Source organism: Drosophila miranda, chromosome XR (genome assembly GCF_003369915.1).
Source record: "Drosophila miranda strain MSH22 chromosome XR, D.miranda_PacBio2.1, whole genome shotgun sequence".
NCBI classification, from domain to species: Eukaryota; Metazoa; Arthropoda; class Insecta; order Diptera; family Drosophilidae; genus Drosophila; species Drosophila miranda.
In genome coordinates, this window is record NC_046674.1 from 17,630,034 (window position 1) to 17,644,073 (window position 14,040).

Genomic DNA, 14,040 nt, shown 5'->3' on the forward strand with positions numbered 1-14,040 from the left:
AGGTGTAGCATTACCGCGCTAAATAGTTTGGTATTTTATAGCCACTTGATCATTCCTTCTTTTATTTGTCACATCCCGTTCGCATACGCCAATAAATATTTATACTGCAACTATCGTAGGAGCTGCACCTGTCACTGCCTCACCCTCTGCTAAATATACCTGCGTTTGCTTTTGCCTCTCTCTGTGCCATTCCTCTCATTCCTCTTCTTCGCATATAATTCCCGTCGCCGTCGGTTGTGAGTGTGTGGTTGCGCTTTCTTTCGTTTTTTGGGCTGCGCAAACTTATTTTCGCATTGTAATTATTTTGCATAAATATCGCAATTCGATTTCCATTAAAAAAACACTAACAAAAAGCTTAGGGCGCAGCGATTTATTACGATCGAAGCATCAAGAAGTTGGAAGCAGCTACATAACTGTGAAGTGCAAAGTGCGGGTCTCTCTGTCTTCGTCGTCGCTGTCTCTCTGTTTGTGTGTGCGCGCGCGTGAGTTTGTCGAGTGTATGAGTGTGTGTGTGTGAATGTTCAAATAAACGTTGAAAGCAGAACGTGCAACAAGAACTAGCAGCAACAAGAAGCAACAGAGCCGCAGAGCACCAGCTGACGAGAATTGAAAATTCCAATAAAAGTAAGCAGCAGAAAAAAGCAACAAACTTTGGAAGCCCCGCCGCAGCGCCTGCTGTCGTAACAAAAAACAAACTACTACCACAACTAAACAGATTCCCATATTCCAGCTAATTGTCAATGTTTTAGTTGTTGCTGGTGTCGTGTCATTGCACTCGATACATATATTCGATAAAGCAGCAGCAGCAAACACACTAATTTGTTTCGTTCGCGGCGCTGTAGGTGTGAAAATTCAGAAAATTGCATAAAAATACATAAAGAAGAACAGAAGCAAAGTGCAAAAGAGATGCAGCAGCACCAGAAAAAGCGGGGATAGGAAAGTGAGAATGAATGAGCAGCAGCAGCAGCAGCAGAAAATATATCAGGCGCGGCAGCAGCAGAAGTAAAGGTAGTGCAAATGCAATGTAAAACGAAAGCAGCGCCAAAACCACAAAGAGGAACACAAATAAAAACAAGAAAAAGTTAGATATAAATGTCGATGTACTGATACCCTTTCAGAGATTGGGTTGCCATGTCAGCTAGACAGTGATGCGAAATCGAACTTTTTGCTGCCTTATTTATGAATGTATCGTTTCAGATATTCTGCTTATCTGGAATATATAGACCTAATTGTTTTGAAAGCGCTTTTTCCTTCGTTTTGTCAAACTCCTGCCAAAACACATAATACTCGCTGCAAGGCAAGGGTATTTCAATAAGCAAAAAAGAAACGGTGTTATGCTCTCAATTGGGAGTGAACAAAATAGAATGAACAGCAGCTTCAAGTGGATTGTTATTTTAATCAGAGTTTAAAAAAAGAAACAACTGTTAAATGAGGGAAATATGTACATATGTAATTATTGAAGTCTTATCAAATGTGCACAAATAATATTTCGTTTTGCTCACTTGTTGTCGTTGTGTTTGCCGGGTGCGTGCTCTCTCTCTCTCTCCTCTCTAGCGCTCTCCAGTCAGCTGCAGCAGATGTCAAGTGTAGCGCGCTCTCTCTGCCTGTCTTCGTCTCCCTCTCCCATTTGCTTTTGCTGCTGTCATTGTCCTTTTGGCGTACTACTGCAGTTTTGTATTCCAAAAAAATAAGCAATACAAATAATCATTCACCAACAACAAAAAACTATAAAAAGTTTAAGGCTAAATTGTAAGCCTAAAAAGTGCAAGTCAAACGAAAAAATATAACAATAATTGTCCGAAAACAAATAACAATTTGCAATAGAATAAATTTGTGCCAGAATTTGCTTCAATATAAATTGTTTGTCCGTCTCACTCACTCTCCCCCTCCTCTCGTTCACCCGTTCAAGTTGTTTATGTGTGTGTGTGTGTGTGAGTGCGACTGCATATGAGTGGTGCTTGTGTGTGAGTGGTGTCTGGCCCCGTAAAAATAAAAACTACGGCTGGCTGTGTGCTATTTTTAAGTTTTATGCAAATGTTGCAACTGCCCCGCGGGATGCACTAATGCCAGTGAAGCGGGGGGCTTGGAGGTACCACACAGTGCTAAAATAACTCGATGCCGCATAAAGCGGCACTGAGAAATCAACAAAGTTGCCGTTTCATAGACGGGCACACGGCACGGGGCACGGGGCACGGGGCACAGCACCCAAGTGTAATATTAATTACAAATTAGACGATCTGGAAGTTCCACTAAGAAGCTAATGAACGAGAGAGAGACAGAGCGAGAGAGGGTGGGAGAAGAGCAAACAACACGAGAGAGAGAGAGAGAGCAAATGAATTGATGGTTCAGAAGTGCAGTGGTGTGCGTAGTGGGGGACAGTGCTGCCGAGCTGCAGTTAGAAGCAGTAGATTGGCTAAAAGTGCAGTAAGAAGTGCAGGACATTCGAATGTGAGGTCGAAGACGATAGCGAGATTGTTTCAAAATAGACTATCTTTTCTCTCGGTTTTACTTTCGTCTACTGGAAAAGGGTTGAGCAGAAGAGTTGGGTACACAAAGAAAGACAAGGCTAAAACCCAATTAGTGATGGAAAACTTCTAGAAGATGTCTGTCATCAGATGCCTTAAAGCATTCTAATTGCTTAAATTGTATGCAAATCTCCGCTAATTACGCTTTCAAGCTATTGTATAACCCATGAAAATTGCACAAAAGTACAGTTTTATGAAAGCCCTCTCTTTAATCACCCGTTTTTCTGTTTTCTGTCTTCTCTCTGCAGTCGCTAGTGCGATTATCGAAATTGTATTTAACGAATATATAGGAACAGAAGTGAAAGATCAAAGAACTGGCAATGCATCCCCGCTATAGCCCTGGACCGCCGCACCAGCAGCAGCAACAGCAAATGGGAGGAGGAGGAGGAGGATCCCACCCACAGCAGGGTGGAGGAGGCGGGGGCGGTGGGGGTCATATGAGAGGTGGAGGCCCCTTGAATTCCCAGCAATTGCCGCCACAGATGCCACGATCACAGAATTATTCGAATGTAAGTCAAAAAATATATACAAAATTGATAATTAGATTAATATTTACGGGTAGAAAAATACTGTGGAAAGCTTTCCGTAGCTTTCAAGCTTTTGAAATCCATTGCCTCCGTGGCATTCAACCAATCAGTCGCCATCAATCAATGGGCGCCATGCATCAATCAAGCAATCAAACAACTCACTCACACACAGACACACCAAACATTCGCTCGTTCAGTCAATCGTTCATTCAAATCACACTCAGACACGGGGCCTTCACTCTTCTCCTTCATTCCTGGTCGATGATTCCTGATGTCCTCCCCCTCCGCCTCCGCCCCCCGACCTCCGGCACCACCGCATAGAAGGCGTGCAGTACCAGTAGGAGGCGCCACTCTGCACTGCAATCGACATGTGTCATACGCAGACATCCAATCCATCGGAGAGCAGGAGAGATGAGAAGGCATTTGAGTGGAAAATTGCTCCCGCTGATGCGGCTATGCCCTGGCAATGATATGGATTTCTTTCCAACCATTCCCGCCATCAATTTGCTGACAGTTGCAGTTGCCCCTAATCCCCAAACAGAAAGAGAGAGAGAGAGAGAGAGAGAGAGAGCGAGGTAGAGAGGCCCGCCCCCCATTATACCTGGATAAATCATTCTTCACACACGAGCAGAGGGGGTGGTTTGGAAACCCAAAAGAAAGACCATTTTCCTTTGCTAATTTCAATGGAATTACATCCTGTTTGTGTGTGTTGTGCTATGGGTGGACTGCATTGTGATATTTCCATCATAATTTATGCATTTGCTTTCTAAAAACCCAACCAAAAAAAAAAAAAAACAGCATAAAATGGAAATCACACAAAGGCAACATTTTCGTAAGTAGTGGCATTTTCTGCCACTCCTCTCCCTACATATCTACAGCCCTACGAATTCTGTTTTAGCTGCGTATCAAGACGAGGAATATCCGATGTGAAAGGATATATTGTTTTACTGGCGATCTATGTATGTAACGGCTAGAAGGAAAGATCTATATGTACCCAAGAGCCCATATTGAACAGAGGTAGGCAGGCTTTTTCGGGAGGACATTTGGGAGCGATGCAAAGAGTTGGTAGGAAGGCCGTGATCTATAAAAAAAAAACCCAAAAATCCAAGAAGTAATATAACCTAGAATCAGCTTTCTTTTTGGGTCCTTCTGCAATGTTAATTCTTTAGATTTTCTGCTATGATTTTGGAGGTATCCTTTAGTCTAAATATCGTATATAGAGTCCCGCTTTGCTCTTTATATATGTATTCCATATAATAAACTATTCAAAGCTGTTACTGCACAATGCAGGGGGAAAGGGATGAGCACCAGGTGCATTGGATGGATGTGAAATGGGGGCTGGCTCCCCTTTTGTAGGCCGAGAGCATCTATTTTGGCCAGCATCCTTCTAATGGCCAACAGGCGCTGCATGGACCGTGGAGGTTCTTTCATTTAAACAGATTTCAGCTCTCACACAGCCAACGAACATCTCCCCAGCAGCAGCCAACATTCAACATTCAGACCACATCAAAAAAAAAAACAAAAAAAAAAAACGAGGAAAAATTTGAGGGAAAAAATAGAAGAAAAGAAGGAAAAACCCCAGCTAGAAAATTGTAAACAGTCGCCGCGCTTAGTCAGCGCCGTACAGTTATTGTGCCTGGAATGAAAATTATATTTCCCATTTTCCATTCTACAGCGCCAGAAAAAATAAATAAAAGAGGAAACGCGCTGAAGTTTGCTAAAGTTTATGGAGTTTAAGGGAAGATATATTTAAAATTACTTTAGTCCACATTTTGTGTGCCGTTCTTTTTTTGTATGGTAATGGACGAAAGATTTTGCATTGTATGGTTGGGTTCCCCCGAACGGAAAGCAAAAGGGCAATGGGCTCTCCCCCCGTGTTGCACTGGAGGGGATTGGATATTGTTGAGCTTTTGGAAAGAGTTTTTGCTGGAGAAGTAGCTAAGTTTGTGAGGCGTTTAGTGCGAGAGAAAGTAGTAGAGTTGTTTTGGGAGTATCTGCCATAAATACTTACATATATTCATGCTATATCCATATCATTATTATTCTGCCTTATGCGCTATTGCCACAGCATCCTTTATAATATATTATTTCCATTAGCCATTCCATCTATTCTATACTTGTTTTTTCTCTAACTTTATAAGTCTGTAGTTTATATGTATTGTGGTCGAAGAGTGGATAGTTCTATATGCCACCTATAGTTACAGTAATCTGCATCTTCCATTATATTCTTTCTATTAATTCCATCATAATCCCCCCGTACATTCTAAATGCGAAAGAGTAGAGCAGAAAGAATAGGCGGACAAATCCAACAAGATAACGAAAATGTGCGTGTGGGCATGTCGGAATTGCGTGAATGAGATGTACGAAATTGGACCGTAGACAAGCGCTTGAGTTTTTTATTACGCTATTGAGAAAAAAAAATTCATCAAAATCATGTTTAAGTTTTGAACTAACATTTCAATGAAATCAAAACAGTTTTAAAGTAAATATTACATTATTCATTAGATTTATTATGTCTGTCTTAAGAGGTGGTATTTACATTCGGGAGCCATCTCTCGCAGACACCTGGGGCTCTTTGATGGGCGATAGGAGGAGGGTGCCCAGCACCTGGCCGCATTCGGGAAGATGGAGGGTGGAAGGTGGAGGGTGGAAGGTGCAATAATCTAAAACGGAGGCAGACTCTTGAGCCTCCTGCTCCTGCGCCGCACGAATGGTGCCAGCTGATTTCTAACGGCGGTTTCTCCAGCGCGAGCGACTTCGGGAGCAGCTACGGGAGGGACTCCGGGAGCAGCTACGGGAGGGACTCCGGGTGCGACTGCGGGAGCGACTCCGACCGACTCGCCTGCATCGTCCGAGCCCCCGAGCATTACGCTGTCAAAAGTAGCGCGGAACTTCCGCATTGTCATCATGTGCCGGGTGCTGCGTTCGCCCAAGGTGTTGCGCACCTTCAGGCAGCGCTTCTCCGACAGGGCTCTTTTTTTTTCGCCCGTACCCAGGGCGAGGACGCGGCGCTGGCACTCGCCGAAAGCCACGCCATGGCTGCTGGTGGGCCCGTCGTCCTCTTCGCCGGGCAGTTCAAAAATAGTCTCGAGACCGGTGGGCCTCGACTTTGCGATGGTCTGCGATGGCGCCTGGGAGCCGGTGGTCGGCTTCAGGCTGGGCGTCATGGCCAGGCGGCTGGGCTGCTGGCGGCTGGGATGCTGGCGGCTGGGCTGCTGGAGGCTGGGCTGCTGGCGGCTGGGCTGCTGGCGGCTGGGCTTCTGGCGGCTGGGAGTAAGACTGGGCCTGGCGGTGCTCTGGCTCTTGCTCTTGCAGGCGCGCGGCGGCATTTGGCGCCGAACCACAGTCGCGGTTGCCACCGATCCTGCATCCCCCGGTATACTCCCAGCTGAAAAGAGACGAAATGAGAAATAAGTTACGACTGTCCGATGGCCGCAGAACCGAGTACTTCCTTTACCTTTAGCGTTTCCTTCAATTTTTTTATTTGCAGGCATTTTTTTTTAAATCTTTTTCCGGCTTTTCCGTATCCTGGGTAAACCTTTCGACTTCTCAAACGAGTCGATGAAAACTGACTGAGAAAACAGAGACAGCCCGAGACTGAAAGAGGTTCAGAGTGGGCTTTGCTACAATCAGAGACTGGCACTAAAACCAATTGTATATGCCCCGCAGGCGTAGGACTCGGCCTCGGCCTCGCAGGATTCTGGGACCCAGTCCTGGGCGGGGCTGACCACGCTTTATGGAACATCCTGGTACCTGGTACCTCGTACCTCGTACCTGGTACTGTGTAGTCTATCAAGGAAACATGCGCGTAGAAGATCCTTCGCTCCACGTTCAAGATAAGGAATGAATCCCTTGCGAAATACATGTGTATCTTTTGCATGTGCAATCTCTGAAGACTTTGGGGTTGTCCTGCCGGCACCCGACTGGCTGGCACCCAAAGCGGGTCCTCCAACGATCACGGGCCGAGAAGAGGATAACCTGCCATCTGCCAGCTCCAAATTGTCAACCCAATCGGCATGGGGCCAGGCAGGTATGATCGCCGACATACATGATCCTTCGTGCCTACCGGTGTACAACAACCAGGAGTGCCGGGAGGCAGCTATGAAGCCACCCCAGAGGGTCTGTAAGAGCTGTAAGTCTATCTACGCGCAGAATAACCCAAGTGCTTCGCCATTTCCCGTTCCACGGCTATAACTTTCGAGGGGATAAGAACTCAAATCTGTTTTCGCTGTTCCAACAGGTGTTGGAAGTGATAGAGTTACGGACAGTTACGGATAGTTATGGTATAGTTCTGGTATTGCACAGCCTTCGCTATAATATTGAACTATTTCCTATTTCCTGTCTATACTCCATCCGGTTTTCGATATTAAATCAGTCATTAATTTGTATGCAAAAGATGTCAAATCTTTGGATTTCCATTCCATATCGATTGTCGACATCTATCGGTATCGTGGAGGGAACGTGCGCTTGAGGGAACAGTTTAGTTCTCTTAGTTTGTTCGTCAATTTAGTAAGAAATAAAACCTAGAAACCCCTAACCTAGTGGCACGGGATTATTTGTAGATTCCTTCGAGCGTTTGCTCGCAGTTTATTCGCAATTTGTTCGCTATCGCTTAACTATCGAGAAGTGCTCGTGCTTCTAGAACCAGTTCCAGATTGAACGTACTCTTTTTTATACCCGATACTCAAAATGAGTATTGGGGTATATTAGATTTGTGGTAAAAGTGGATGTGTGTAACGTCCAGAAGGAATCGTTTCCGACCCCATAAAGTATATATATTCTTGATCAGCATCAATAGCCGAGTCGATTGAGCCCTGTCCGTCCGTCCGTCTGTCCGTCCCCTTCAGCGCCTAGTGCTCAAAGACTATAAGAGCTAGAGCAACGATGTTTTGGATACAGACTTCTGTGATATGTCACTGCTACAAAAATATTTCAAAACTTCGCCTTGCCGACTTCCGCCCCACAAAGGACGAAAATCTGTGGCATCCACAATTTCGACGATATGAGAAAACTAAAAACGCAGAATCGTAGAAGATGACTATATCTTCTAGAGTGCAAAAACCAGATCGTATAATTATTATAGCCAGAATCAAGAAAACAATTTCATTCTTTCTCGCTCTGTCTCTCTCTAACACACAGGTTTCATGGTCGGTTTTGCCAATTGCAAAATATGAGTTCAAGGATCTCAGAACCTATAAGAGCCAGAGCAACCAAATTTGGTATCCACACTCCTGTGATATCGGACCTTGACCGTTTCGTGTCCAAATTTCGCCACACCCCCTTCCGCCCCCGCAAAAGACGAAAATCTGGGGCATCCACAAATCTCAGAGACTATTAAGGCTAGAGTAACCAAATTTGATTGGAACAAATCAATTTGCAGTGGCTACGCAGCGCCCGACGTCACGCTCAGACTGATTTTCTGTCTCTCTCGCACGCACTCTTTGTCGTGTCGTTTAATATTAGCGGCGTCTGCCGGAGGAGAGCCATACTGACTTAGTATCGGGTATAAATGTAGAGTTGCGGTGTCCGCAGCAACTCACAACGTTCCCCCTCGTTTTTTGTCGAATCGAAGCTTAATTGGGTGCTATAATATTCTACTTTCTCTAGTGGTGCGTTCTATCTTATAAACCACCCCATCTTGCTCCTAACTTTCCATCAAAATCTCCCACTCCTTTATCCATATTTTGTTTATTTCTTTCATACCCGAAACTAAACATTTATCATCCCACCTCTAACTTGATCTGTTACCATATATCACAGGCAATACGCTTTTACGGTAACATTTTTCTTCCTTTTTTCAATAGAAATAATCCTCAAAATGTTGGTAAAAATATAAATATTATTTCTATTTTTTTGATTTCCTTTCTTCTACCTTTTTCTTTGCATTTACCTGAATACCTTCTTGTCTCTTCTTTTCCCTATTTTCGAGTGTTTTTCTCATCGAGTTTCCATTTGAGTTTCAGGCCCAAAAAATGTTTCAAAACTTGAAAAACTTTCGGTAGTATTTGCCTTAAAAAGTTGCAGTATTTTAAGGGGATGCAAGATATATATATATATGTATGTATATGTATATATGTATAGAGGGGGCTCTGGTCACGTAGTAATTTGTGATTAAATTCAATGTTGACAATTACGGATGAAAACGGATGGGCCAGGACGCCAGGACGCCAGAACGCCAGAGCGCTAGGACGCCAGAAAGTTGTTAAGGTAATTGCGACCGCATACACTTGTCGTAGGCTGAGATGCATTTCAATTGGGAATCGGGGGGTATCGGCAATCGGAGCAGGGAGTCGTGTATCGTGAATCGTGAATCGGAAGTCCGGTGTTCGTGTGCCTTTCGGATTCCGATTCGGATTATTTGTGGGGTAGGGTAGGGGCAGGCCATGCCGCTCTCCAATGCAGCCGCTGAATGCCGCCCTTTTGGCTGTGCGCCTGCGTCGGCTTGTGGATTCTGCACACACGAAATGGCATTTTGCCGGCCTCCGTGTGTATGTGTGTGTGTGTGTGTGTGTGTGTGGGTGTGTGGAGCATGCAACGGGCACGAACGAAGCAGAAATGGCAGCCCGAACGCAAAACCGAACGCCTGCCACATCCTGCTCTGCTAGAGGGTCCAACCTTACTCAATGAGAAATTCAGAATCCATTCGACGATTGTCAAGTTAAGTTGTAAACACCGCCTTTTCCTCATTTTGTGCACCAAACCAAAAAGCGACGGAAAGCACCACGACACCAGAGAAGAGCCACAGCCGCCGCCGACCAGAGAACAGCCCAAGCCGGAAGAGTCTTCAAGCAAAAGCCAAATCGGAATCGAAATCGCAATCGCAATCGAAATCCCAGAGCCCCAAATAAATCCAAAAATCCAAAAATCCAAAACCCAAAACCAAAATAAATCATCGAAAAATCCACAGTCTAGACAGAGGAGTCGCCAGCCAGCCAGCCAGCCAGACAGCCACAGAGTGAGCCGTCGCCATTTTTTTTTTGTGTGTGAAAGAAGAAAAATATAAAGTTATACTATATAATTATATAGAGATTTCCCCCGATTTATTGTGCGTATACGTAATCTACGAATCAGTTCACATTCTGTCCATGATATAAGGAAAACAAAAATAAATCCTATACATATATATTTACTCGCAAGAAGAATTGCCAGTGAAATTTCAGTATTATTTACAAAATATACTTCAAAATAAACACTAAAGATTGCAGAAAGATAATGCTCAAAGAAACCATCAAATAAACAACAAAAAATACTACTCAAAGTAGGTCTCCAAATGCAACAATTGTCACAAGAAAAAAATTCCTAAACTAAAAACAAACAAAAATTAGGAGTTAAAAACTCTACCAAAAAAATACTAGAAAAAGAAACTTAAAAGTGAAAGAAAAACAGTATTATTTTTAAAAGAAATCTTAAAAAAAACCTAAGCGCTAAATAAAGACAATACAAATTCTTGAAAAAAAACCAAATTAAATTTGAGACATTAGCTTAAAAATACTGAAAATACCATACAATACTAAAACAATACTAGCTTAAATTTTGAGTGAAATAAAAAAAAAAAAATACAAAGATAAACTAGATACCAAAAAATACCAAAAATTAGTGAAAAAATAAGGAACAAAAATAAGAAAAAAGCTTAGCTTAAATATTGTGTCATTTTTTTGTGTGTGCTTTAACAGTAACTGCTACAAGTAATATTCAAACATTCAGTGTTAGTAAGTGTTTAGTGTTGGTAAACCCAATCCCATACAGAAAAAATACCTAGAGTAAATGTTTTAAAAATAAACAATAAATAAAACCCACAGAAGAAGAAGCAAAGGAAACGGCAAGGAAAAGGCAGACAGTCGTCGTCGTCATCGAAAATAAAGGGAAAGCAAAAGGAAAGAAAATTCAACGCCTCGCCCCTCAATAACCATTAAAATTGCGTCAATCAAGAGAAAAACCTCACCATTGCCGACACCAGCCACATTGCAACTAACAAATTTTGGCCCTGAAGAGCAACAGCAACGGCAGCAGCAACAGCAACAGCAACAGCAACAGCAACAGCAGGAGCAACAAGGAGCGGCAGAGGCAACAACTGCAAGCCAGCAATCGGTGGCAACAGTTGGTCAAAAGCAAGAAGCAACCACAGCAATAGCAACAGCAGCGGGAGCAGCAGCAGGAGCAGCAGCAGCAGCAGCAGCAGCAGCAATAGCAACAGTAGGAGGCGCCACAACAGCAGCAGCAGCAGCAGCAGCAGCGGCGGCAACAGCACCAGCAACAGGAACAAACAGGAACACATCCCCCATTAATTCTCAGGCTAAAGCCTCGGTCAGCAGCGACAACACAACAGGAGTCACGACAACAACAGGACAGCAGCAACGCTTTTTGAATCAACCGCCACCACCACCGCCACCACCGTCGTCGTCGTCGTTGTCGCCACCACCACCACCACCGCCGCCACCGACAGCACAAGTCCAAGAAGACGCCATAGCCACAGCGACAGCCAAAGCCAAAGCCCAAGCCACATCGAAAGGCAAGACAGCAGCGGGAGCGGGAGCAGGAGCAGGAGCAGGATCCAAGACTCCAGCGATAAGTAATCAAGGCACCGGCACCACCACGACGCTGTACACGTGCTCGAGCGCCTCCTCGTCGCTGATTGCCCAACCGCCGCCAACGAAGATATTTAAAACGGATCATCATCAGCTGTGCCTGAACGGTGCCTACGGTCTGCCGACTGCTGCTGTTGGTGGGCATCCCTGTGTCTACTGTGTGATACCTGTGCCCCTGGTGAGTCCTGTTCCTGTTCCAGTTCCTTCTCCAGAAGGACATTTGCATAGCTATCCCTCTGTCCCTGTATCCCTGTGTCTCTTGTTTGTGCTATTTCTTTTGATTTACCTCATTAAATATTAAAATAATTACGAGGGTAGGCAGAGTTCTCGTCCTGCCATTAAATGGGAGTCCTTTACAGCTGGTCCTCCCTCAATATTCGTAGCTTTCTGGATGATTATCCTGCAGGTCCTGGGCGGTTTCTCATTATCATTTATTATTCGCCCTGTTCACGCTTTCGGATTCACAAAAATATATATATTTATGTATCTTTCTTTATGGTTTTTGAGGCGGAGTTTCGCGGAGGAGGTTTTACTCGTTTGAGGAAAAAAGTTCCACTTCTTTAAGGAAGGCGATTTTAGTCGTAGATGATGGCTGTTTGGAAGAAGATTTTCCAATAGATGAGGCTTTGCGTAAAGCTCCTAAGTTTAAGAGAATTTAAGGGGTTTTTGGGAAATGAAATGATTTTCTTTTGGTTTAATACTACTTTCAGAGGTGTATTTTCGTGTACTTCGACAGGTTTTTTTCTTTTTAAGACAATTATGTACTTTAGAATAAATTATCACAGACAAGCAACTTATGCAACAATCAAGATTTCGACAGTGAGCTTTACCCATTCTACTGAAATTTCCACTAGAAATTACTAGGTTTTACTCATTTGAGGAATATGTTTACTTGTCGATTGCTTTTGGCACGAGGTTTTCCCCATAGATTTTGTTTATTGAAGGCCTTTTTGTGATAATTTTTTAAAGCACAATTTCCAATTTTTGGACATCACCTTTTCCTTCCACATTTTGGAGTGAATTTCTTTGATTATTACAAAAAATAGCCAGAAAAACATGTTTTTTTTCATACTTTTGTGCATTATTATGGATACATTATGAAAATAATATTTTTATGGCGGAATTTCATTTGTTTTTCAACATTTTGGAGGGAATTTGATGTGTATCTTAAGAAAAATATAACCAAAGAATATCATACCTTAAGGAATCTTGAATATCCATATAACTCTAGCAAAAATTCTGAGAAAGATTTTTAGTTATAAAGAGAATAAATTGCCTTCTCTTTCAGGGAACTTTGAGAATTTTTGTGTACAGTTTTAAGCTTTATTAAAATTCCAAGAAAATTTCCCTTCATTTTGTTGAGAATGTCATTAGGAAAAGACCCTTTTATGGGTACTATATATTATGATAAATAAGTCTTAAAAAGGGGTTTATAATCTAATAAAAATTAAAACAAATTTTGTGGCGATTTAATGAAAATTTCTATTGATATTATTCCCATAAAGCGAACCTTTGTTCCAGCTTTCTCTTTAGCCTTTGCTTTCATTTAATTTCCCCCCCCATATAATGTCTATGCCACCATCCATTCCCCCCTATTTATGAGTAGCCCCATTCATGAGTGAATGCCTCCCGAAAATAAAGCCAATTTACATACAATTTCTCAGCTTGTAGAACAAATTACAGGAGCGGGGAGGGGCACGCACCCTCACAGAAGTGGCTCTAAGAAAAATAACAGGCGGAAAATGTGGTGGAGGGGGAGGGTCTCCGGCTGCGGCTGCGGCTGCGTCAGCTGTTTGTCCACTTAAAGAGTACCCATGATAATCGACGGCAACAAATGTGCCTAATGTTGGAATGACAATAAAGACAAATTATACAAATATTTGACTAAATGAGTGACTGCTGGAAGAAGGGAACTGACTGACTGCCAGATGGATGAACGGACGAGCGGACGAACGGACGAACGGACGAACTGAAGGACTGAAAGACTGAATGGAATGATAATGACACTCATTGTGTGGCCAAAGCACAGGGGAAATTCCATTACACACACACACAAAAATGGGCGGGGCGGGAGGTGCTGTAAAAACCGCCTAAACCAGCACATTTTCCCTCCAATAATTACAACAAAAAATCAAGCCAGAGAATGACCGCAAATAAATCAGAAATAATAATCATTATTAGCCCGGCCCGCCGAAGAGGGGGAGGGGGGAGGTGGAAAACGAGGGTTACTCCAAAAGAAAAGCCATTTTCCGACCAACACAAAAAAAAAAAATGTTTTCAATTACAATGAAAAGCAGTGAAAATCGCGGAAATACAGAGAGAGAGAGAGAGGAGAAACCCAAAACCCCAATGGGAAAAAATGCAACTGAAAAATCTTTTCATATTATTCATTCATTTTCATTG

The 14,040-nt window shown here is 43.2% G+C and overlaps 1 protein-coding gene across 7 annotated transcripts in view; it reads left to right on the top strand.

Moving 5' to 3' along the window:
* The first annotated feature begins 206 nt into the window (after positions 1–206).
* LOC108151727 (protein alan shepard) overlaps positions 207–14,040 on the top strand; it is a 158,625-nt gene continuing 144,791 nt past the window's right edge. For 2 of the 7 annotated variants that reach the window (XM_017280509.2, XM_017280517.2), the window contains exons 1-2: positions 208–624; positions 2,774–3,034. In XM_017280509.2, coding sequence (XP_017135998.2) covers positions 2,846–3,034 — 189 coding nt within the window. In that variant the 5' untranslated portion in view covers positions 208–624; positions 2,774–2,845. Of the gene's footprint in view, positions 625–2,773; positions 3,035–14,040 lie in introns of all 7 variants that reach the window. The other 5 variants (XM_033387126.1, XM_017280513.2, XM_033387127.1 and 2 more) reach the window with 3 other exon arrangements.